Genomic DNA, 24955 nt, shown 5'->3' with positions numbered 1-24955 from the left:
CGCTACGGGGTTCTTAGAGGTCGAATGTATAAACAGTCAAGAAAGGAGATTTGACAAATTCGTGGAGGAAGGGCCCAGCAGGAGCGGTTCTGCTGCCAGAACTGCTGTCTGCTGGGACCAGGACGGGTCCGTCAGCGAGGGAGTGCTCCGCCTGCGCTGCGTGGGCGCTGCGTGGGCACAGCAATAGCCTGGCTGGGAAAAATGGATCATCGCTCTGAGACGTGCCCTCCTCCCTACCCTCGGCAAAGCGAGCCAGCTTCCTTCAAGCCGGTGAGGAAGGATGAGATGAAGCTGGCTGACTGCCCGCACGTGGCAGGGAGTGTTCCTGCAGCCCCTCCCAGCGCCATCCCATCTCCAGCTGAGACAGCGCTGGCCGAGCGTGGGTCTGTGGCCTGAGTCAGGCCTCGCTCCACACGGATTTAGACTGGTTTTAGGGCTGACGTTTCAGTCAGACCATTTCCAGCTGTTGTCAGAGTTCGAGGTAACCGCTTACCTGTTCAAGGGGGGTGTCGAGGAGAACAACAAACGCTTATAAAATGGGGCGGTGATGGAACCTGCTCTTCTGCGGATGCGGTTATTGGCGGAGCCTTTCTTTGTGCTCAGACGTACAAATACAATTAGAAAAGGTTCCAGGGACCAGCTTCATTTGCCGTCCAACTCCGTTAAGATTTTGGTAATTAAGCAAATATATACACATATCATGTAGGTTTGATTTGGATACAAGTATATATAACCAATACATTAGAAGTCTTTTCCAGAACATAAGACAACATTTAGTTCTAAAAATCTTTTAGAAACATATTAATGTGGACCATTATAATGCACTCAAATGCAAAGGAATCAATAGCCTTTACACCACAGCTAGTTTATTGTACACAGCAAATGAATAATACAAAATTCAGTGCACTTAACAGCCCAATATTAGACTTCACAATTTGTATAAATCAGAATGCTTTTTGCATTTCCTGATAGTACCACAACTTGTACAGACACAAACCTACTATTTATTCTTCAACCAATTAATTGTTTTTTTCTTAAATTTCAATTTTAATCTTTTTATAAAATATCTGCCTCTTCAGATATTTGCTATGAACCAAGTTCCTGAATTTGTTGCTAGAATGCAATGGAATTGTTCATACTGTAAACCTGAATTACAGGAATTTCATTGTTCATTATTTACAGGGAAAGTGACCTCAGAATATATTTCATACTTCTATTGCAGGTAATAATTAATATGCACTACGATAACAGCAAGTCTCCAAGTCAAATCAAGGCCCCTGCTGACTGGAGGAACACAAAGAAAGTCCATTTTATTCTCCAGTTCTTCACTACGCCTTTGACAAATGTAAATCCTATGTTCCAGGGGTCTTACCTCAGGTTGCATCTTTTTTTATAATGTCAGAATTTTAACTTGACTCTAGCACGAAAGGTCATTATTTTGTGCTTCTGTCTACTCAGAAGGAAAACAACATTCTCAAGAAGGAAACTGGAAGTGAATGTTTATTTGTCTTGTTATCTGCATATCCTACTTTTCTGAGTCACAAAGAGTAAACAGTTGGCTGGGTGCTGTGTAACTAGGCTGGGGAAAAATTCTGTGTGCTACATTACATATTTTTAGTTCCTGCTAGTTCTGCACTGAAGCCTTGAGACCTAACAGAAGCCATTAGACTGAAATAAACTAATTTATAAAAAGGATAACCTTTTATTTAAAAGGCAAAATACAGCTATACATTCCAGTCTGCGCATAATATCAAAATTGTAATCTCTGTCAAGCACAGTGGCTTTGAAAGGGCCACCGCAATTTGAATCAAGCATCTGCCAACTCTCTTGTCCTTCTGCCGAGAGAAGGTGTAAATCACTGTGTCAAATCCTACCGAAACTTCAGACCAACGCACGCCCCGGGTTTGGAGAGACGAAACGCTCCCGTACAATCTGTGGATAGAGATTTGGTTTACAGGAATTTATTGAATAAATAATTTCAAGGAAGACTTTTAAAACAACCTGTTATTTTGAAGAGTAGTTTACACCATTTCAGTACTTTCTAACTTGGGTTTTTTGCCTCTTTCCCTGCCTCTGCAGGGTGAGCGAGGGTCACCGTTTACTCACGGTAGGGCCGGAGGGAAGCTGCCCTCGGCAGTTCTATGTGCAGCCTCACGTGCAAACGTCTCTATTTTCTTTGCGAGATGCACCGCCCCGTCAGGCCCTTTCCCGCTTTACCCAAGCGTCAGGCAGCGCCTCCCGGCAGCCGCCCGCCGCCGCACCGATCCCGGGACAGCCTCAAGCTCTTCCCTCAGCCCGGTCTCGCCCCGCGGCTGCCGGGCAACAGAAGCTCGGGGGAAGGAACCACAAGCGGCCGAGGCAGCCGAGCCGCGGGCCCAGCCGCTCTCCCCGACACCCCCAGAGCCACCCCTGGGGGCGGAGCGGCACCGGGACACCAGACTCCCTCCCCGCGCACATCGGGCAGCCCCGGGCCCGCACGAAGCCCCGCCCCTATCACAATGCGCCTGCGCCGCAGAGGGGCGGGGCCACGGCGCAGGCGCAGGCCGGGCGGGGGCGGAGCGCGCAGGCGCAGCGCGGGCGCGCCCCTCCCGCCGCCGCCGCCGCCGCGCAGGCGCAGCCCGTCCCCGCCGCCGCGCAGGCGCCGCCCGCCGCCGCCCGTGTCTCGGCGCTCCCCCTGGCGCGGCGGCCGCGGCGCTGCTGCTGCTCGGGCAGGCGGGCGGGCGGGGGCGGCCTGGGCTCCCGCTTCCGGTGTGGTGTCATGGCGGGCCCTGGGCGCTGATGGCTGAGGGGAGCTGAGGGCCCCGGAGCGCGCCAGGGATACGGAGACCCTCCCCTCGCCCGGCGCTTCTCCTGCCGCCCTCCCTGCGGGGATCCGCCCCCCTCCCTGGCCGGGCAGGCGGCGGGACATGGCGGCCCACAAGCCGGTGGAGTGGGTGCAGGCCGTGGTGAACCGCTTCGATGAGCAGGTAGTGGGGGCGGCCCTCAGGAGGGGCGGCGGCGCGGCTGCCCCCGCCGCGCGGGGCCGGGGCCGGCTCGGGGGGGGGCAGGGCTGGGGCCGGGCCGCTGCCGGAGGTGAGGGGCCGCTGCGGGCCCCTGCGGGCGCGGAGGGGGACGAGCGGCGGGGGAGGCTGCCCCGCTGCTGCCCGGGGCGGAGGCGGCGGGCGGGAGCGCTGCCTCCTGCCTTCTCCCCCGCCGCCGGCTGCCTGGCCGGGCCCCCCCTCCCCAGAGCCCGGCTCGGCGGCGGGGCCCCGCTCAGCCCCGGCCGGGGGGGCGGCGGCGGCTGCTCGCTGCGCCCATTGTGCTGGGCAGGGTGGCTGGGTGGGGCCGGGTGCTGCCTGTCGCTCAGCTGCCCCTGCCAGCGACCTGATGCTTCCCACCTTTTTCTGGAGGGGGGGTCCCAGGCTGGGGGGCGGAGCGGCCTCCCCTGTGCCAGGCAGCTCGGGATGCAGCGGCGGTATCAGGCAGCTCTGGACAGGGAGTGTCGGGGGGGCAGATGCCCGGTTCTGCTTCGTGTCTGCTCCTCCTCCCTTTCCAAAAGTGTGTGTGCTTTCCGTAGACATCCCTGTGAAATTTACGTGCTCGCTTTACATCATCTGGTTCATCAGAAGGGAGGTGAAGCCTCAAGACTGAGTTTAAGGAGATCTACGTGAAACTGCTCAGGCAATCCTACCTTGTTCCCCCCAGCATAACGGTGTATGTCAGTGTGAAATTTCATCCCCATCACTGGGAGCACAGTTGTATGGGGTGAAGAGGGTTTTCTAGTTGTTACAGTGATGGATATTCTCTTTACAAAAGTCAGTGCTAGTAGTTTGGAGAAGGATCTTCTGAATGGAAGGAAGAGGGATTTGTTGGTCTTAGACTTTGTATGTCTCTGATCCACATGCAGGAACTGCTTACTGGGATTAGGTGACATGACTTTCTCAGTGGGGCTAAGCTTAGTGCTTAGACTCTGCATTTTTACTCCCAAGATGCTTTCCTGACGTGTGAGAGTGAGCTCAGTTTAGGCTGAATGATCAGTTTCTGTGTTGTCTGTCTCATTTTGCTATAGTGTAAGTACAGCCGTTGTGTCACACAAGACACAGCTCTGTGAGACCCTGTTCAGGGTAACATCTATCAAAAACATTAAGCTGGTTCTATAGATGGAATTTTGTTCACCTGCCTGGTAATCCTGCGTCCCTCTGCGATGCTTGGCTTTTAACCGCAGAAAGATTGTGGCCTAGGTGAATAAAAATGAGCTGTTCCTTTTTACATTTATATTAAAGCTGCTGTAAAAGAAGTTTATTTTAAAAAGGAAAATATCAAACTTTGTCTTTTGACATTAAAATGATGCAGATTTTTCCAATACATTTTAGGCATATTTGCATAATTAACTTATTTCCCCCCCCTCCCCCCCTTATCTTGAGTCATAGATCATTTTTTCCATAAGCTTGAAAAGCATGGTACTGATTATGCTCCCAATAATGCAAGAAAATGTTTCTTTGTGTACTGGTGTTAAAAGGCCCTAGGCTTTGTCGTTTGCTTTGTTATGTATATTGTGGAATTGGGCTTGCCAACATCTGTTAGGAGTTAAGAACTTCAGCTTTTTAAACAGAATTATTTTTCTATACATTTTATGGGATAATTGCAGATAGGTGTATGGGAGGAATCCTCCCTTGATAGGAAGAAAGCTGTTCTGATCTTTGAGACACTAAAATATTGGAGCTGCAGGGACAATATACATCAAATACAATATTGACTGTGGTAGTCATAGTGTAGCCTGTGTGAGAGGTGATATTTACAGAACTTTAATAATTATTGCATATTTTTGTTTAACCAGTGCATTTTTTAAAAAAAAATACTGTATCATCAAGTGAATGAAGCAGTGAAGTAAGGATGAGACATTAATCTCTACTTTTTTTGTGAGAAGTTTTCTCTCTCATTTATTAATTTCAACTCAGGGTTCTTAATTTTGTCCGTTTGCTTTTAATACATCATTTCCTCTGCCTTGCCTAGTCCGACAGTGATCTTCATGGCGGAAAAGTGACTGTTCTTAACAGAATACCCAAATGCCAGGTTATTGTGACACCATCACCACTACTAAATGCGTTGTCAATCAATGGTGATATTCATGTGCTGCTTGTACCTCCTTCCGTTGTGTCATTGTTGGGTAGTCATGTGCCTGGCTACTTGTTACGTTTTAGACTGCTCGTTTGAGCATCAAGTTCATACTCCATGAAAGTATACTGAATATACGTACATTATTTCAGTGGTGATAATGCATTTTTGAGTTTTTGCATACTATGTCTGCCCTTCTAAACGCAGGACCTCTTGATTCAGCACTGAAGGAGCAGCTGCTTGCTGTATCATTGGTATGTTTGGCTAAGGAAGGGGAGCTCATGTTTGTTGTGGGTTGTTTAGTTGTTTTTATTTTTCTGTGCGGGAGAAGACAAAATTTTTCAAGGTTTCTTCCTTTACAGAGGAGGAAAATGTAACCATCTTTTACCAAAATTTATAGATGTAGACAGGCTTTTCATTCATTTAAGTGCTTGAATTCATTTTTCAGACAGATGAAACAACAAATGGAGAGAATGCTAATCTGTATTGAAAACAAGAAAAATCAGCGCAAACCAGTCTGTTCTTGTCTACTCTTGTTTATTGTTATAAATGCTGCTTTAACCAAAATCTGCTTTTGTATGTACCATTCTGTGCGCCTAAAATGACTGGCAAGCGTAGTTTTATGAATTAACCAATGACTGGCTCGCTGAATGAATTTTTCAAATATTCTGCCAGTCTTGCCCAGCTGCGCTCACTTCTGAGACCACAACTGCTGCAGCATACTGTCCTCTGAGCTACCCTTGAAGGCTGCGTGAGGGTTTCAGCTGGTGCAGAAAGAACCCGTTGGTGGTACCTGTGAGGGTAGATCACAGTTCCTATGTAGCACCTATGAAATCTCTTGACTGGTTTTGTATATAGTACTAGTTACTATATTTTTCAAAACTTTCAGTGATCACACTAGAATTAGTCTGCGGTAGCACAAAGAGGCTAGGCTGTGTTTTAGTAAAACTCCCTGTGATTTCAGACATAATCAGGTCTTTGTAAAATAAAATTATATCTTTTTTCCTATGGAAATGTTCGCTTACGATTTTATGTTGTGTATTTTTATAGTATTTTTAAATGTGTTACAAGCTGAAATCATGGGAAGGCTGATACAGGAGTGAAATAGTTCTAAGCGTAGTCAGAAAGTGCCTAAACCATTCAAATGACTTTTAAAACTATCAGATATAATAAAAGGTATTAATCCTGTATAAACTCGTGGTGACTTGGTGGTTATGATATGCTTTAAGGAAAGAAGCCCTTTATTCTGTGGATTATGTTTTAGGCTCTGCAGTTGTAGTTTATGAGATATGTTTGCTTTCAGTTAATGAAGATTTTGTAAAAACTGAAAGGCAGTAGGAATATTGGATTCTTACTTTCATTAAAAGGTGTTAAACTAAAGCAAATATTCCCTTTTCCTGTTGATTCTCTCTGCAGCATTTGAAATCTATACACAGAGACCTGAAAAAGCACTGGTTGCCAGTACCAGCTTGGTTTGTCCCATTGCTGTTTTTCATCTTGGCTTGTTAAGAAATCACTTGTAGTAATAAGATGCATTTTGAAGTATTTCCCGTGAGTTGTGCTGCGGGCTCCCCAGGTGAGATGGGATCTGCTGCTGTAAGGTAGGGCTGGTCTGTGCAGAAGACGGAACTTTTTTCCACAACTGCTCTGGTCTGAAACGGATTTCCACAGGAACGAAGAGCAGAGACAAACTATGACACTGCTCTTAAGCACAAAGTGTGCTATTTCATCTTTCTCTAACATAAACCTGAGGCAGCTTTGATCTTATTTTTCTAAAAGAGTGTGTGTAGTGTATTTCAAACGAAGTGCTATACTGGACACAGATGGTGTCCTAAAGGATAGATAAGGGAATGGCCCATGTGCAACAGATGTTACCTGAGTCCATTAATGAGCTGCTGAAAAGCATGGAGAGGGTTTGATGATCCTTCCTTATTTAACACAGCAGTTTCTGTTAACACTATGGGTAAATACACCTTTGTTCACAGCACAAACTTTTAGTTAACCTTTTGAAAATAGTATTTTTTTGGAGAAATCTATATAAAATATTTTTAGAGTTCCCTGTTCTTCTGAAGGCTCAGTTGTGAGGTTCTCTTACTAAATGAAAAAACCTCTTTAGAAGGTGACGCAGTGCACGTTTATAGTTGGGAGGAAGATGCCTGTTGGTTTTGAAAGAGATTTGTACCTGGTTCTGGCAGCACTGATGCTGAGGAAGAAGTGGTGCTGTGTATGTTTTCTGTCTCTCACCAGCACATCTGTGTGTTACAGGCTACTGAAGAAGTTCCAAGAAATTATTTGAAAGGGAAAAGCTGGGTAGGTTTCTATGCTGTTAAGGATATCACTAGGGATTTTTTTTCTGGATGTTATGGTTGTTACTTTCTCCTGAATCTGAACCAAAGGCACAAGGCTCAGATGCATTCAGACCTCTCAGGCTGCTTACTGAAAAAGGGGAGCACATTATAGACAAGTGGTGAGTTTCCCCTGGGCTGGTCTCCCACGTTCCCCTCTCCGAAAGCGATACAGACCTCGGTGCGTCTCGTGAGGGCTCTGCTGTGCCACCACCGTGAAGCTGAGTCTTGCGGGTGCTGAGCTGGGGAGTGCCCGTGCCTGGCTGGGCAGCGACGGCTGGCTGTAGTAAGAGGTTTGTCAGGACAGTGATTGCAGCAGCTCTCATCCTGAGTTCTGCGGCACACTGGGTTTATCTGTCAGGTTTTGAATTCTTCGTGTTCTGCAAAGTTGTATCTTGCACAAAGAAGTTGAAATAGTGACTTTGAAGCGATAAAGCACTTACACTTGCTCCGTAGCCTCTGAAAATAAGAACATTAAATACGGTCTTCTACTAAATGGTAGAGATGATTAAACATTGTGTTCATTAATTACAGGTGATAAAAAAAAAAATCCATCGCTTAATGTTAGCCTTTCTCAACAGACAGAGAGGGATATCTTACAGACCTTCAAGCCTATTAATGGTAGTTTCAAATCAATGTCCATGTACATTTAGCAAAAGATTGTACCTTATTGCATCAGACTAGAGGATACCTGAAACAGGTGCTCATCTCTTCTACAGACATGGAAAACACCCATTTTTCTTAATTATTAACATGTATGATCAAAGAAGGGTTCCTTAACTGACTATTTTTGGATAAAAGCACATCAGTCTCTAAACTGAGGCCACTTCCAAAGATAGGACAGCCTTGCATGCTAGCAGCTATCACAGTGCTTTCCACTTTTTAAACAGCTTTGCAATTCTGTGGTGGCACTTACTTCAGAGCTTCAAAGCCAGTTTTTATAATTCAACTGTAAAGATCTTTTTTTCTTTTTTTCTCTAGAATAGCCAAGTACTTGCCTTTTTTTTTTTTTAAAAAAAAATATCTGCAAAGTTATTGTCTCTTAAGTCTGAAGAGACTGAAACACTTTTATCTGGAGGAAGAGAGAGACAGGAGTGATTAGGCGTAGGAAAACCTTTGCCTTTTCTCTCTTCAGCAGGATTGCAGACCTGGATATCGCTGTAGACAGAAGATTGACCAGAGAACTTGTGTCTGCCAGACACCGTTGTAAAATGGTTAATAACGTGTCATGTTAATGTTTAGGGGCGGTGATTTTTCAGATGCCAAACTTGTGTGTTGAAAAAGCTTTTGAAGTGCTGTTTTAGTATTATTTTCTAAGATGCTAGCAGCTGACCACGTGTATCTGTGAGTTGGCCTAGTCATTTTTTTCTTAAATGATACTATTTTTTAATAATAATACTTGTGATTAGTGATTTAATTTACCGTTTTCACTAAGATGGAAGAATTTAATTTTACTTTGGCAAGTTGAGAGAGGTATTTGCATCTTCGGGTAATACTGATTTTTTTTAAAAAAAATCTTCTAATAGCTGGGTTAGTTTTAACAATCCTGTCTTCCTGAGGGTGTGCAGTTCAGATCTCTATTCCTAAGGTTCATCTGTTATTGCATGCCTTTTGGAAATGTAAAGAAAATAATAATCTCGTATAATCTGTGTTGCTTTTCTTCTTCCTAATAGTGCTTTGTTATCTCTCTGCATTTAGTAACCCATGTGAGAATGGTTCAGTACTGTATCAGTAGCGGATTCGGGAGAAGCTGTGGATAGGTCAGCAGGGCTTCTTAAACTGAAGTCAGAAATGCATTTTGAGAGATAAAGTTTGACTTAAACTGTCTGTGTGGCCAGAAGATGTGTTCTAACAACTAGGGAGCTTGCATGGCAGGTGTAAGCTGGTAGATACTTTGATGCTTCATCTTACAGATTTGCTTTTCTAGTTGTTTCAGCGATACCTGATACACAGATGACTTGTATGCTGCAGTCAGGATACGCTGGGTTGTGTGCTGTATTAGTGCAACTGTCGGGCTCGGCTACTTAATGGCTTCTCCTTGTCTTTTGCAGCAATGTTCTTTTTTAATCGATCTTAAAAGACTTAAAATTTGATAGTTGGAAAAATTCCAGATTTCATCTACCTATTTTGTCTGCTGCATAAAATAAGGCAAATTATAGACCAAAATGCTGTTGTTTCCTGTCCTCTGTAGCTTATTTGACACCTTAATGAGACATAGTCAAACTGGATTAGAGAGAGAGGGTGTATGGCAGCGTGCCTCAGGGTGGGTTGTACGTGCACCAGTGGAGTTACAAGGTTGTTGACTATTGCTCCCATTGCAGCAGTCAAACCAGCTGAATTGGAGTAGCGGACTATCCCTTTGCTAAACTGGGATGAGTTCAAAATGGTGCATGTGTTCATAGTTTGAAGCTCCAGTTATATTTAAGATTTGCTTTAATTTCTGTTCCTAGTTCAAACAAAAGCTATACAGGAAACCATTTGTGTCTGTCTTTTTTTCTAAAATAAAATCAAAGGCAATGAAAGTAAAATTTCAACTTTCTTTTTTCTCTCTTTTCTTCTTTTTCTCTTGTAATGTTCAGATTGATGGTTATTTGTATAGAAGTTAAATAGTTTGGTTTTGGTCCTGGCACTGCATTCCGGTGGGGGACATACAGGGCTCCAGCATGTCAGAGTGCGCAAAGGAAATAGCTGAGAAATAAAAAAAACGCAAAACAACAGTGCTAATATTTCCTTTTTATATAGTTTCCTATTTTAAATGGTAGTATAAAAAGCCATTTTACTTCTGGGTGACCTTGTTGCAGTGGCTGTTGTGGCAGGAAGCTCCAAAAGCGTGTAATACGATGTTTCTATAGCATGGAAGCATACAGAACTAGATCTATGACACAATTTCTTTGAGAGGCACTTCTGAAGTGTTTTATCACTCTGGTATTGAGCTTTTCTGCTGTTGTCAGCACAGAGACTTGAAAATTCAAATAAAAAGTACTAGTAATGGTGAAATTTTTAATTAAATGTATCTATCTTCCACTAATGACTTCCGAAAATGTATTGTAAAAATAACATCCAACAATGAAAACAAAGCTTGAGTCATAAACGCTGTTTGTTCTGCTTTTTCCAGTTTTAAAATGAGCAAGTTGAAATGCATCGCACTCTTTTAAAGCATTACTATCTGAACCCTTGCAAGAGAATTACCAAATGAAGTGGAAATTACCTTGGTTGCCCTGTGGAACTTGTTGCTGTAGTAAGTTGAGCAGGTGAAAAGCACCCGACCTTCGGGAGGGGTAATCCCGGAGTGCGGTTCCCCTGGTGCAAGGCTCAGTGCTGGAGATCCCGAAGCCGCTGTCTGAATCGAAAGCGAGTGTTCCTCGTGGGCCCTTCTGTTGCGGTGGGGTCTTTGGTGTGGTCTAGCATGGCACTGCAGTCATTTTAAGAGTCAACCATTCTCTTAGGAAAAAAACAGCTGATTTCCATCAGGATCCTAGTCTGTGGTACCAAGAGAACCGATACTTAAAACCCAAACCAAACCACAGTTTATATGGAGAGGAAATTACCCTTGGGCATAAAAACTAGATATTAGAGAGATCCATTTCCCTACAAACGGAAGATGTCTATTTAATGATGCAGTCAAAACTTGAAAAAAAAATGTTCCAAGTCTGGGGTTCTTTAATACAGTTCATCTAGCATTTTAAGTATGGACCTTTAAACTTTTCTCAGCGAAGACAGTAATGTTCAGTGGCTGGCAGAGGTGTTCGTGGCTGCTGACAGCGGTTCAGCTGGGTGACAGTACGGAAAGTACCCTCACCAAGTCTGCAGAGGCCCCAGCCTGGAAGGTTACTCTGTAAGCGTTTTGCAGCTGTAAAGCTGACTGTAATTTCTTGGAAGCCTTCTTTGAACCTCTCTTAAATTATCTCTCTCTTTTATTTTTTTTTTAAAGATACCCTTCCTAATGCAAAAATAGTACATCGTGGCATTTACTTTGAGCTATCAGTGTCTTTCAGAATAAACGTATATTGAGAATTCTAGTCAAAATTGGTTAAAACTTGTTATAGCAAAGTTTCTATAGATAGTGAATTCCTAGGTCACGATTTAGAATACAAATGGCACATGCGAATTATAAAAAGAGGTGGTAATACTGATTCCTTTTCCGTTCCCACATTTATTTGCTTTTTAAAAATATAAATCCTCAGTAAAATTAATTTCTCCGAGGAATCGCTTCTCACAGTTTCGCGCGGTGGTTTGTAAGGGGCCGACTCCAGCGAGGAGCGTGCAGGGGGAGTGACTCGTTTGTGACCCTTGAAGAATTTGGGTACAGCATGAAACAAAGTGCCTAGTGTTCGCGCAGTAGGAGAAACATCTCGGGTTTGGGCAGTTGTTCCAAGTCTTATCTTTCCTGGAAAAGATGCATCTCGAGGGTAGTTTTTACCACTGGGTGTTGGGCAAGGGCAGGTGAGGTGGGGCTCACAAGTTGCGTTTGGCTCGCAAGCGCCCAAAGCGTGTTTGAGGCTGAGACCTGCTGGGGGTGGGGGGTGTTGGTGTGGGGACCCCCGCGGAGGCTCTCGGTGTTGGCTCCTCCTGGCACTCGCTTGTACCTCCTGGGCAGCTCTGTCTGGCGAAGGAGCAGAGGACAGGCACGGAGCCACTGCTGCCACCTTCCAACTCACCTGCTCTGTGAGCTACTGGGATTTTACCTCCTTGCAGGTTTCAGGTTTCAGGATGCAGGTTGTTTTCTTTTAAGTATTAGCCTTGTGAAGATTTTTGGTATTTAACAAGCCAATTTTTGAAATAAAGAAATGTTTCTTCTCAGAATTCTATCTTACATTTTTCTGCTCTTTTGATTGCTTTGACATTTGGTTTGTAGAAAATTTATCACAAAACAGCGGTTTAGTTTCAATTCAGAAAAAGGAATAGGTGAACTTTGTTATTTTGTTTTATGGATAACTAATAGAAAGATGAATGTAGAGAAAATGAAATAATCAATGTATTTGTCTCTTGGAGAATGTTTTTCAAGGTTGTTTCTGGTATCTCAAAAAATGTTAACCCATCTTTAAAGATGTAAATTCCAATGTAAAAAAGCTTATAATACTTATCTCTTTTTGTAGCTTCCAATAAAGGCTAGCCAGCAGAACACCCACACCAAAGTCAGTACGGAGCACAACAAGGAATGTCTCATAAACATTTCCAAGTACAAGTTTTCCCTGGTCATCAGTGGTCTCACTAATATCTTAAAAAATGTTAATAACATGGTAAGTTTTCTAATTTTGGGTTGTTGGGTGATTTTTTTCAAAATGGTTGTTATTTATTCGTATTACACAATCTGCAGAGAGTCACTCGAAATTTAGTCAGATTGTTGCTCGCCTTTTACACTTAATTACTTTCTTTTCATCCTCATGTGCTGAAGTTCACCAACAGCACTGAGCTGTGTTTCGTATGAAGGCGATGAGATAGTTGTGGCAGAGAAATCTAAGGAAGGTGGTGGCTAAGGGGAACCCTCTGCTGGTGCGGGGAGTGGCCTGTAGCTGGGAAGGCGTGTGGCTGGCCCCGGGGTGGGTACCTGGAGGTACCTGGGGCTGCGCTGGCTCCGGCGGTGTTCAGGTGCCGGTAGAACGTGCTGCTTGCGGGGAGGTGGGGGAGGATGTTGGCCGCTGCGGGGAAAGGTGCTCAGTTCTCTGGGGGAGCAGTGCTAGCAATGTCTGTAGGCGAGGACTGCAGCAGGGCAAAGGGGCTGCTCAGCAGCAGCACCAGGAGGTCTTTTCCCCCCTCATCTGTCCTGCCAGGAATTGTTTTGGGAAAGGAAAAAGGGAAAAAGAAGGGAAAAGTATTTAAAACCTAGCGTGATTTGAATTTTCCAGGCTGTTTAGATGTTTTAGCATTTGTGTGTGTATATATATAAAATATATATATGTATTTTAACAACCAGATGAATTTCAGTCAGAACCTTGGAAGAAAAATCTTTGAAAACAGTCTCTTATCTAATACTGGCACTGTAGGCTCATACCTCCAAAGGGATGGCTTACTAGTCAGTAAGAAAAATGAATGAAGAATGTGTGGGAGTGATCCACATCTCTTCCGTTTATTGTTTGATATGGATCACAGCTTCTCATTAAACCACTTAATGTCGATACTTGAGGGCAGTACACTGGTGCAAAGGGATGAGATTCAAGGTGATTTTTCTACAAGTTCTCAAAGAGAAATCTTTAGAGCCAGTTGCCTTAGTAGATGGTTTCCTTCTGCATACTGGTTTTCTCTTCTGCCTCCAAGGGAACCATAAAATGATTCCTGAAATCCATCAAAATATTTGACTCATCAACATCACTAAAACTGTAATTTAAAATAGATCTCAGTGGAACCAAAGAGAAGAGAAACCTAGAAAAGAAAAAAAATGAATGTGGATGTTCATAGTGTTGACTCTAGAAAAATAGCTATTACCATGAAGTTGGGTAAATGGAAGGTGTAGGAATCCTTTATGAGGTAAAAGATGCAGTTTGAATTCATTTTTTTAATGGTTTTGCATTTGTCATGAGAAAGGTTTAATTCATTGAGTTTTGAAGCAGTGTGGCTTGTGATCATGTGGAATCTCCACAAACAGGTAACAGAGCTGGCCAAACTCTCGCAGCACTTTTTTTTTTTTTATGGTTTTAGTAAGATAACTTGCAGTGAGCTCCTTTGGATATCAGTTGTATAGAGCTGTGCATCTGCTAAAACACCACAAAGGATTGATAAAATCAGAAAATCAGTTGCCCTACTGCTAGGGATGTTAGGCTGCTTAAAGCTACCTGTAATCCCTTTTGAGAGAATTTATTTTAGTTAAACTTCATAGTCATGAAGGAATGTGTTCATGTGCAAGATGATTGTCTGATAAATGAGAAAACTAAACATTTAAACAGTTTCTGTACATGATACATCGATTTTGAGAGGAAAGACCTAGCTAAAAATGTCAGTGTTTGGACTGAGCTGCTGTGTGAATCAGCAGTATTTTTGAAGGATTTGTACAGCTGAAACAAAACAGACCAATAGACTGTCATAATCATCTTAGTTTAGAAAAAGGTCTTGAGGGTTTGCACTCTGCTGAAACTTAGACTTAGCTGAGCTAACCTCTCCCGTGGTTTAAAATATAACTTCCTTTGGGTGACTTCTACATGTGTTCCATGTGTAGGCAGTAGTACCAACATATTTTGGGCTAAATCTTTTCTGCTTTATTTTGCTGTCTTAATATTGCTGGAACTAGTCACTATTGTTGGCAGTAAAATTGGGTGCTAGTATAAACACCCGAAGGAATTCTGCCTTCATCCTGTGTCTGAAGTGTGGCATCTTCTTGGAGGGTCTCGTGTTTCTTCCTGTGGTCTGTGCTGAATTCTGCAACACTCTAATAAGCTTGTCACTATGGGTTTGTTGTAACATCACTTCTATTAAGATGTTGGCAATGCAATACTTAATTGGAAAAGAGTCAGCAGTAATTGATGCCAAAATAGTTTCTGAAAAGGTATAACCTTCATTTCTGAATAAATGATAGACCTGGGGAAGGTGAGGGGCTGCAGCGTACCTCGTCTTACTTTGCGGTAACTGTTCCTTATTAGATTTGGCATTGCAGACTGGACAGAGATATTTCTTCAGCGATAAGGTTTTAATTCCTATTTTAATCTAATTTTTGTTGGCTTTATTTCTAAACTCAAAACCAGAGCAGTAAAGGAGCCATAACTTATTGTGCCGCTTTGTTACGTTAATGCGTTACAAGTCAAATTTCTGTGTCTCAGATGAATCCATATTCTTTCTACTTCTAGAGAATATTTGGAGAAACTGCTGAAAAGAATTTATATCTATCTCAACTGATTATCTTGGATACACTGGAAAAATGTCTGGCAGGGGTGAGTAGGCTTGCATAAGCAATTGCTAAGTTGGAATCAAATGAGTTAGTACAAGTCAAATGCTTGTGTATCTATTATTGCTGGTACTAAAGTTAAAACTCATCTGCTTTAGAGCAAAGTAGGAGTAGTGCCATTTAAAAAATACTAAAACTTCCTATAAATACAAGTAGCTGATATAATTGATAAATTAAGGATTTGTGGGGTGCTTTTTTCTTGCCTAAAATTAGTGATCTTTTTTCAGCTAAAGAAAGTAAACTTCAGAATTTGTCCTTCCCACTACTCAGCTAATTTGTGGAGTTATAAATAACGATTTTCTTTTAATAAGTTGTTAAGAAGAATTGCAGACAACTGGACAGCTCTGCTCAGAGGCGTGTGTGAACTGGAGTGAGGGAAGGCACAAACTGAAATGAAGAATTAGATTGGTTATGAAGCTTCGCTAGGTTTTTGTAGGCTTTGAATGCTTGTGGCATGTTTTGCTCATTATTTTTTCAATAGATGCATCAAAACATTTTCATCCCATGATTTAAACAGAAAAAGTAATGGGATAGTAAATCATGTTAAAAGTAGTGAATAATTCAGTACGAGCATTTCAGTTTTATGCTGCTAAGTTTTCTGCATACAGTGTTGATTTTTCTTTGAAATTCTTAAAACTTTCATTTGTTGAAGTATTTTTTCATGTACTTGTATATACAGCAGAAACTTTGCTATCACTGTTGTAAAGATTACTTTTGCAGGTGTTTCCTAGATTACATTAGTTAACTGTGTCCAGACTTCCACTGGGAGTCCAGTCCCGAGGTTTCCAATCAGAGCTGTGCTGCAAGGCCCTTTGCTATTACCTTTGGGATGTAAACAGTTGTACAACTTACTGTGCTAAACCGGGTAATTGCAAAGCCAAACTTCACTGTGAGCAAAACTTGCAATGGTTTATTCCTTTAACAAGAAAGGAATTTTTTTTTTCAAGCTGTATTCCTGGATGAATTTCATGAAATCATCTAAGCTCTTTGCTGTTTCCCTGCAACAGTTTTTGAAGGTTCTTTCTTTATAAGGTAATGACCTTACTATGGTTAGATTTGTCAAGCGGCATATCTTATATTACAGTACTAAACCAGTCTGAATAATTGTGGATTCTTCTAAATTCACAAAAGATCCAGGTAAATACATTTTCCAGAATAATTTTCAGCTTTTACAGCTGAGGTGAATACCTCTTTTTGGCATTTTTTGTGTCTTTGATGCAGTGAGTCAGAAAAACTGTTTTAACTTCAGAAATCAATTATTTAAAAATATTTCTTATATGCTTATTGTTTGAAACGTTAGTGGTTTTTTCCTGATAGATGATGATACTTGAACAGCATAAAATTGCACTGAATACTTCTTGCTTTGTCAATTCAAATGAGAGCAAGTTGAGCCAGTATATGTTTAATAAGACTGAGCCAAAGTTCTATACAAAGAGCATTGTGTTCTGTGATATCTTCAGACGTATTTCTTGCTCGCTGTTCTTGCTCAATGTTTCATCAAGTTCTCATGGCAACAGGACTCGGGTCAACTAAGTGGGAGTCTCTGAAACTTCCCAATTCCCTATGGTAAATTCATTGGTAGAATTTTAGAAAGCTTTAATGCTGACCCTTCTGTTAAAACTTGCTCTTAGTAGAGCAAAGTTTCACTTTGAATTCTTCTGTAAATAGTTTCCTTATGCCTCATACTGTGCAAACTGGCAAAAATTAGATTTTTCTTTTGAAGGAAAGTTAAGCCATTTTTGACTCATATAGAGCAATCCCAGGCAAGAGCAAGGCAGAAGCACCTTTCTTTCCAGTTCATTTTTTTAATGTAAAATATTTGCTGTCAAAATACAGTGGTTAGAATACTGCCCAAAAGAGAAGTAAGGGTGGGTCTCTGGCCTTTGAGCTTCTGTTCAAAGCCGAGATAGCTAATGCTCAACTGCTCATACTTTAGACAGATCAACAGGGTGCACTCATCAAAACGGAAATGTATTTTACTTCAAAAACTAGTTTGATATTTTGCTTCATACTTGATGACGTTGATCAACTTGGTGTCCTACGTATTCTGGAGACTTAACTGAAAATGTAAGATGGTTTGAATGGTACAGGTTATTGTCCAAAGGGAAAGAACCCTCCTCTCCGTAGACATCTTACACTATGGTAGCCTGCAGGCGGGATTAGAAGTTTAGGTTCAGGTCCTGTGCCTACTAGTGGCAGATGCTCCATTTTTTTGCCTCCAAAGCTACAAAACAGAATTTCATGAAATACTGACTGTTTCTTTTTAGCAACCAAAGGATACCATGCGACTAGACGAGACCATGCTGGTAAAACAGTTGCTGCCAGAAATCTGCCACTTCATCCACACTTACCGTGAAGGGAACCAGCATGCAGCTGAACTACGTAATTCTGCCTCTGGGGTTCTTTTTTCTCTTAGCTGCAATAACTTTAATGCTGTGTTCAGCCGCATTTCCACCAGGTAGGTGTTTTTCAGTAGCCTGACAGTGTATTAGAAGATCTGCTGCATACTGGTGTCTAGAACATCTGTCATGAATTGTAGGCTTTCTAATTTCAGAAAAGTTAACTGTTTAAATGATATTTAACAAGATAGTTCTTAAGTGAAACTCCCTTTACCTTTCAAAATTTTACTTGAGTTTCAGGTTACAAAATGAACCTGTTCCATAGCCGTTCCAGGTTACTGCCAGCATATTTTCTGTGAGCTGCATTTATTGCTTTTTTAATCTGCTTTCATAAGTACAAGTGAAATGCTGTTGTAGAGTGAAAATAATGATAGCTCAGCTGAATAAGTTGAATAAGTTCTTGTGGGTGCAAGGTGTTGCGGAAAAAAAAAGGATGCTGAAGATAATGGGTGTATCCATTTACTTAAGAATTTATAATGCAGAATTTCTGATTGCCTACAGCTCTGTTGGAGCCCCAACGCTGTTTTCTTTCCTAATTTTTCCTGCTTGAAGGCTTTTATGTCAAATCTGTCTTATGCCTGAAGGGGACAAAACAGCTGGACTGTTTGTTAGTTGTTGGAAAAGCCCCATTTGTCTTCTGACTGACTTGAGTTTCACAGCACATTTACTGTAAAAATAGCTGTCTTTTCTGCTATTCTAAGTGAGAAGAGAGACAGGCCCAAAGTTTCCATCTATTCTTTGCTCTTTTTACCCTGTTCCAGATCCTTCTGATGCTTCAGCATTTGCCAGTTCCCTAGAGTTGTGTATTAAGCTTTTTATTACTGAAATACTTTGATGTTTTTTGAAAGTTGCTTGAAGTAGCTTAGCTCTTATCACACTTTGTTACAGCTAACATTATCCTTAATTTATTAGAAGTGGAGCTTGGGCAGCCTTACGGGGTCGCATAGCAATGAGTATGCCAATTTAATTGAAACAAAGATTTATATATTCCTTATAATGTAAAAACAGTTCCACTCCAACATTTTGGAAATCAGTCTAAAATTATTTAATAAATTGAAAATTTAAATATTTAAAAAACTTTTACAGAGCCTTTAGTAACTTCTGTTTCAAGAACATAGACTTGGCAGCGAGCATGGAGGATGTGGTTTTACTCAATAGGTTGATTATGTTTTGTTGCTTATGGAAATGGAAACAATTTCTTCTGCTCCTTTTATAGGAAGTATTTTTCAGTTGAAGTTTCTTGACAGTCCTTGAATATAGTCCATGGATCTGTACTTACTCGTATGTCTGTAGCATGGTTTAGTTCTCAAGCTCCAAAGCCCTTCTCACCATCCATGTAAGCTGGAATGTAGTGCTTTTTCCCTAACCCGTTTTTCACTTCAAGATGGCTTGTACATAAATAGTTAAATATTTGACCGATTGTTGCTGATCCCCACAGGGGTCAGCTTGCCGACAGTTAGCATTGCTGATCCTTTGACCTGTGCTTCCTGTTTAGGCATATTTCTAGGCCTTGTACAGCAGCTGGGGGATTTTTGGCACGAAAAGCACAGCAGTGGGGACCTTCCCATTCCCAGCGAGGGCTGTTAAGTTTCCCTGGCGTTGAAGAAATGAAGAACTGCTTTTGTGTGTAGTACTAGAAATCACATTCCATCTCTAAAACACAGCTGTAACTCTGGAACAAGCCATGGCAATCTTTAGTTTGTGATAACATATGATTTAGTTATTAGTGGCGTAGTATCTGATGAGATGTTTAGTAATTCATCTAATACAGAAGTGTGAAAAGATGCCATTGTGTTTAAACTGGTTTGATTAAACTTCGTCCTGTTTGTTTAGGCCAGACAAACATGGACCTTCTTTAGCTTACAAAGAGTGGTTGTAGCTCACTTCAGCGATATTAAGTACCATCAGTCCCTGCTTCACTCTTGAGAAATTAGCTGGGGCAAGACTTGTTGTTAAGGAAAAGTAGTCTAAAAGTGTCATGATTCCATGAATTTAGTATTTAGTTGAAAAGATGACAAGATTACTGCTACAGTATGATACATAACAGAAGGATTTAGGCAAATCTGGGGCATAAACAGACTATCACCAGATGGTATTGGCATCTCGTAAGACTCATCACTGGTATTTCTGGATCCATTTTCGGTATGAGGATGGAATAAGACTATAATATTAACTTTTAATCATGCAAGATCCATCTTTCATTTCTAAACCTGGAAAAGTTTATCTGAGGAGATGGTGTTATATGAGGAGATCATATAATAGTCCCCTGCTATTCAAATGCATAGAATCATAGGTGTGTGTTCGTACCTATCTGACGTCATCTGATTGAGAAGTTAGTTTACTTTGCATATTTTTAGATTACAGGAACTGACTGTTTGTTCAGAAGATAATGCTGATGTTCATGATATTGAACTTTTACAGTACATCAGTGTGGATTGTGCAAAACTAAAGCGACTCTTGCAAGGTATGATTTGAGCCTGTGTTTTGAAATATTTGTGTCTGAATATGGCTAGTTGGGGATGACACAGTGGTATTGATACGTAGATATTTTTTTGGTGTGTTTTACTCCAAATAGTCATATATTTACCAAAATATTTTAACATATTTAAGTAGCATAGAGGCATTGGTTTAAATTGCTTTGCACTTCAAATGTCTTTTATAATCTGTGTTGCTTTTTAGAACCAAGTTTCTTTTCTAAATGCATAAATGTTTTACGTTTACAGAGACTGTATTCAAGTTTAAAGCCCTTAAGAAAGTAGCTCAGTTAGCTGTTATCAACAGTCTTGAAAAGGTGAGTATTTTAATATTTATGTTCTGTTTCATTGCTTATTTGCAGACTTTCTCTAATTTAGGGATAGTTGCAATTCAGTAATTTACTGTAAAGTATAAGTTGATGCATCCCTTCGATGCATATATGTTTTGCAAGAAGTGTCGAGTGATTAGAAATAAGAGTAAAATCTCTCTTCCTTTAAATACATAATTCAGAAAAAGTATTTTTAAGCTGTGGAATGTAAATATGTTTTGCATTATCTGCAGGCATTTTGGAACTGGGTGGAAAACTATCCTGATGAATTCACAAAGCTGTATCAAACCCCACAGACTGATATGGCTGGTAAGACATAACAAATGACAGCGTTCAAAAGTTTCTCAGACATCCCCACGTTCACTTGCGTTTTGTGCCCTCTTTGCTGCTTGTGCAGCCTGCAAATGAGAAACAGGTTTCTGTCAACCTTTGTCAGGGCAGGCAAGGATATAGTGCTATCTCTTTTCTCTCCTGACTCACCTTTTCAAGAGATTCATTCTGTGGTTCACAACACAAAGAAATAAACCCCAAAAGACGTAAACTCTTTAAATATCTATTTTTCATCTCGATACAAGAAAAAAACTTAAAAGAGAATTTTTTCACCTATATTTGTCTGTAATGAAAAAGAGAGGAAATTTGTATTTTCAGGTAAACCATGTCTTTAGCTGAGTTGAGACCATTTTATCCCCAGTAGCATGCCAGTAATGTGCAAAGCAGAACTTTTCTCTGTGTAGTGGAGCTATCCCTCTGCTCTTTCATACCTACTTTTTACCTTTTCATAATTAAAATTGGTATTGAACTTGGGGTTATATTTTATGCAGATTGTGCGGAGAAGTTGTTTGACTTAGTGGATGGCTTTGCTGAAAGCACAAAACGTAAAGCAGCAGTTTGGCCACTGCAAATCATACTCCTAGTCCTGTGTCCAGAGATAATCCAAGATATAGCAAAGGATGTGGTAGAGGAAACTAAAATGAACAAGGTAAGAGAAGAAAAGTATCTGAATTCTGGTTCTGATTTCTAGAGGATGCTTGGTTTTGCTTATTCTGTATTTCAAGTATATTTTATTCTGTCTTTCCTGCCTAAAAAGCACATTACAGTTCCATATGTAAAATTATGCGCCCTTTTTAAGTTCTCACCTAACATATGTTCTTTCACTGTCAGTAATTCATACAGATAGTATATCCCAAACAATGTTATTTCAGAACTTTTACATCTCCTTGGAGATTTGAATCCCAGTGTTGTGAATCCCCTGCCTCTACCAGTAGCAAACGCAGCATTGCTTCTAGCTGGCCTGTAACTGTCCGGGTTGCTGCAGTGTGTGTACTGTGTGTTCCATAATTGCAGTACCTGTAGCAGATGGTGAATTTGATGTGGCTGCAAACATTACGGTTAAGAGTAAACAACCATCTCCCTTTGTGCCATTCCGATTGCCCTAGATCGTTCAAAATGAATATCTTTAATAAACATAACGTTTCTCCAGAATGCTGCATCAGGTTGCTTTCTGCAATCCCAATATCCACGCTTTCTGATCAGAAAGTGCAGTGGTGTTTGTTTTCAGTGTTTAAGGATCTAAAAACCCTGACCACAGATTACCAAAGCTTTGGTCATAACTATTCCTAATTTGAATTCTGCAGAAACTGTTCCTGGACAATCTCAGGAAAGCACTTGCAGGCCACAGTGGGAGCAGACAGCTGACTGAAAGTGCTGCTATTGCTTGTGTTAAACTGTGCAAAGCATCTACCTACATCAACTGGGAAGATAATTCAGTCATTTTCCTACTAGTGCAGTCCATGGTAGTAGATCTTAAGGTAAAAATGTCTGTTTCCTAATTGCAGTGAAGAAATTTGCATTTTAAAATACTGAAATAAGCTTTTAATTTCTCATTAACTGAATACCATAGTGTTTTTCAGTGGAAAGTTTTGCATTGAAAGTAGACGAGAATAATCTTGGTATCTGATTTTTTTTTTTTTTTGAAATATATAGAATTTGCTGTTTAATCCAAGCAAACCTTTTTCAAGAGGCAATCAAAATGCAGATGTAGACCTTATGATTGACTGCTTAGTTTCCTGCTTCCGCATAAACCCTCATAATAACCAACACTTTAAGGTGAGAACACTACTTCTGGGTAAGTCATTCTCTACATACTATTGATGACCTGTCAGTGATAAAAGATCTGCTAACAGCAGCTGGAAGCTCATAAATAAGTTCAACTGTATAAGTATCCCTTAGTAATAAATCCCTGCATGTTTTTATAAATCTTTTCTCAGCTGATTAGACTTTCTCTTGTAGATTTGACAGCTTTGTCAATTTAATAAAAAGGCTCCAGTATGTTATTCAGTGTGATAAGAAAGATGGCAAAGATGAAGATGTTCCTAAGTGACTTTTATGTATTTTCATTGCAGATCTGCTTGGCACAGAATTCCCCATCAACATTTCATTATGTACTGGTAAACTCGCTCCACCGAATAATCACAAATGTAAGTTCTAAAAGTATTCAATCAGCCCAGCAATCTGTGGCTTCTAGTCAGGTCAATATCTGCTTATTAAATACAATTTGAATAGCAGACCAAATGTTGTTGCCCTTATCCATGCAGCAAGAGTTGCTTGCTAGTAAGGAAGGACATACAGATATTTATTTGTTCACGCTGCCCAGCAGTTGGATTCCCAGTTTGAGAGCTTGTATTCCAGTATAGAATTTCAATACAAATATGTTTTAATGCCCTCTAATATAGGATGACAAATGAATCTTATGCTCTCTGGTTTTGTAATAGGTACTGCTTTAGTGATGTATGAAAAACACTCCCAGGACATGTGTAGTTACAGCACCTTCTGCTACTTCTACTATATTGACATGGGAACTTAGGGGAAGAGCTGGCCTCATGGTTTGGCTCAGGGATTTGATCCAGTATGAGTTTAAATAATGTAAAATTGTAGTAAATGCTGAGTGCCAAAAATATTTTGAAAGTTTGTGCAGTTGTTCATCTTCAATTTGTCATTGTACTTGAAGTCACTAAAATATTACTTTAATTTTTATACTGTTCAGAAGTCCTTTCCTGATCAGTATGAAAATAGAATCAGTCAGTGTTGAGCATCCAGCCTTACTTAATTTACATAACATCTTCTGTTTCATTTATCCCAACATTGTAATGAAAACACTCTGTTAAAAAAAAATAAAAATGTATTAAGCACTTTGCCAAATGGGAGAAAATGCTGCTGTAGATGTGGTGACATATCTGTGGTGGATTAATACAGCTTTTCAGATATTATCGAGCACTTAAAATACCAATTTCCCATTTTGTTCAGTGTATCACAATGAATTGAGTGCACATTCTTTTGAGGTATTATTTACTAGCATGCAATATCCTGAAATCTACCATGGTTTCCAGCATTTATGGTCCCAGAGTTTGTGCTTGTTCAGAAAGAAGAGTAATGTAGTAAGCAGCTAAGTTGGAAGTATGGCTTCTGTTACAACTCATTGAAATACCGCGAGTTGTATGGTGAGAATGCAGAATGAACATATTGGTAATACTGTGTGAAATACTCCTGTGTAACGGTTCATTCTACTACAGGTTTCATAACTTTTAGAGGTCTAAAATAAAAGGTAATCTGCCTCCTCTATTGCCAGTTGAACATTTGAGCGTTTCTGTGTGTTTGTTCTAGTCTGCGCTGGACTGGTGGCCCAGGATCGACGCCGTGTACTGCCATTCCATGGAGCTCCGCAGCATGTTCAGTGAGACGCTTCATAAAGCTGTCCAGGGCTGTGGGGCACATCCAGCCATTCGCATGACTCCGGTAAGACTTCGGAAGAAGCTGTTAAAACCCAAACCTGTTTTTCCTGTGTCTCCATTCCATTCCAGCTTTTTTATTCATTAACTTTAGACTGGAAACTAGAGGGGGGAAGAACATTGCAATCCAAAAAGCAACAGAGAGCCATACTAGCTCTGTAAACCTTGCAGGTTTTGGTGTATTGACTGTTTCTAGTCAGTTAGTGATGTACGTTTCTCAGTTTTCATGCTGCTTTTAAACTGGCAACAAAGAAATATTTCTTCTGTAACTGTCCTCTGTGGCTAACTGTTCATTTTAAGCTTTCTTGCTGTGTGAATCGCTAGGTAATATGTCCATTCTTGTTTAATCTGAAAAACAAAAGCTTTCTGGATGTGAAGATAATTTCTGAAAACTACAGTGCTTTTACCATGACTGGCACGAGTAGCTCTTCATTTGTCTTGCTTGCTTTCTGTTGAGCAAGTTGACTGTTTGGTCTTGGTGACAGCAACAAAGTAAAAGATTTTTCAAGCATTATGAAATAAAGTCAATATTCTTGGTTGACTTTGAAAAAGTCTTGAGTAAATTCCAATTTGTAGTTCATCCAAATTTTTTTTAGTAAATTCACATGTAGCTGTGTAGCCTTTCTTCTGAACTTTCCGTTTAGGACTTTTGATGT

At 40.9% G+C, this 24955-nt stretch overlaps 1 protein-coding gene and 1 long non-coding RNA gene across 10 annotated transcripts in view; one reads left to right on the top strand and one right to left on the bottom strand.

Moving 5' to 3' along the window:
• Positions 1-844: 844 nt before the first annotated feature.
• Positions 845-2465, bottom strand: LOC141952507 (uncharacterized). Its single transcript, XR_012631638.1, has 2 exons — positions 2107-2465; positions 845-1932 (listed from the first exon to the last, which is right to left on the bottom strand). It is a non-coding gene; the product is annotated as an uncharacterized LOC141952507 (long non-coding RNA).
• A 219-nt stretch (positions 2466-2684) lies between these two features.
• Positions 2685-24955, top strand: part of NF1 (neurofibromin 1) — a 102341-nt gene continuing 80070 nt past the window's right edge. For 7 of the 9 annotated variants that reach the window (XR_012631651.1, XR_012631652.1, XM_074890148.1 and 4 more), the window contains exons 1-12: positions 2685-2966; positions 12536-12679; positions 15215-15298; positions 17580-17770; positions 20069-20175; positions 20435-20502; positions 20748-20823; positions 21336-21493; positions 22149-22322; positions 22498-22620; positions 22917-22991; positions 24175-24306. Coding sequence is in view for 7 of the 9 variants with exons in the window: in XM_074890148.1 (XP_074746249.1) it covers positions 2907-2966; positions 12536-12679; positions 15215-15298; positions 17580-17770; positions 20069-20175; positions 20435-20502; positions 20748-20823; positions 21336-21493; positions 22149-22322; positions 22498-22620; positions 22917-22991; positions 24175-24306 (1392 nt within the window). In the remaining 2 variants the exon portion in view is untranslated. Of the gene's footprint in view, positions 2967-12535; positions 12680-15214; positions 15299-16267; positions 16345-17579; positions 17771-20068; positions 20176-20434; positions 20503-20747; positions 20824-21335; positions 21494-22148; positions 22323-22497; positions 22621-22916; positions 22992-24174; positions 24307-24955 lie in introns of those variants that run through there. The other 2 variants (XM_074890147.1, XM_074890149.1) reach the window with 2 other exon arrangements.

The sequence above is a fragment of the Strix uralensis genome, chromosome 20 (genome assembly GCF_047716275.1).
Source record: "Strix uralensis isolate ZFMK-TIS-50842 chromosome 20, bStrUra1, whole genome shotgun sequence".
Lineage (NCBI taxonomy): Eukaryota > Metazoa > Chordata > Aves > Strigiformes > Strigidae > Strix > Strix uralensis.
This window is presented reverse-complemented; position numbering and strand designations above follow the sequence as displayed.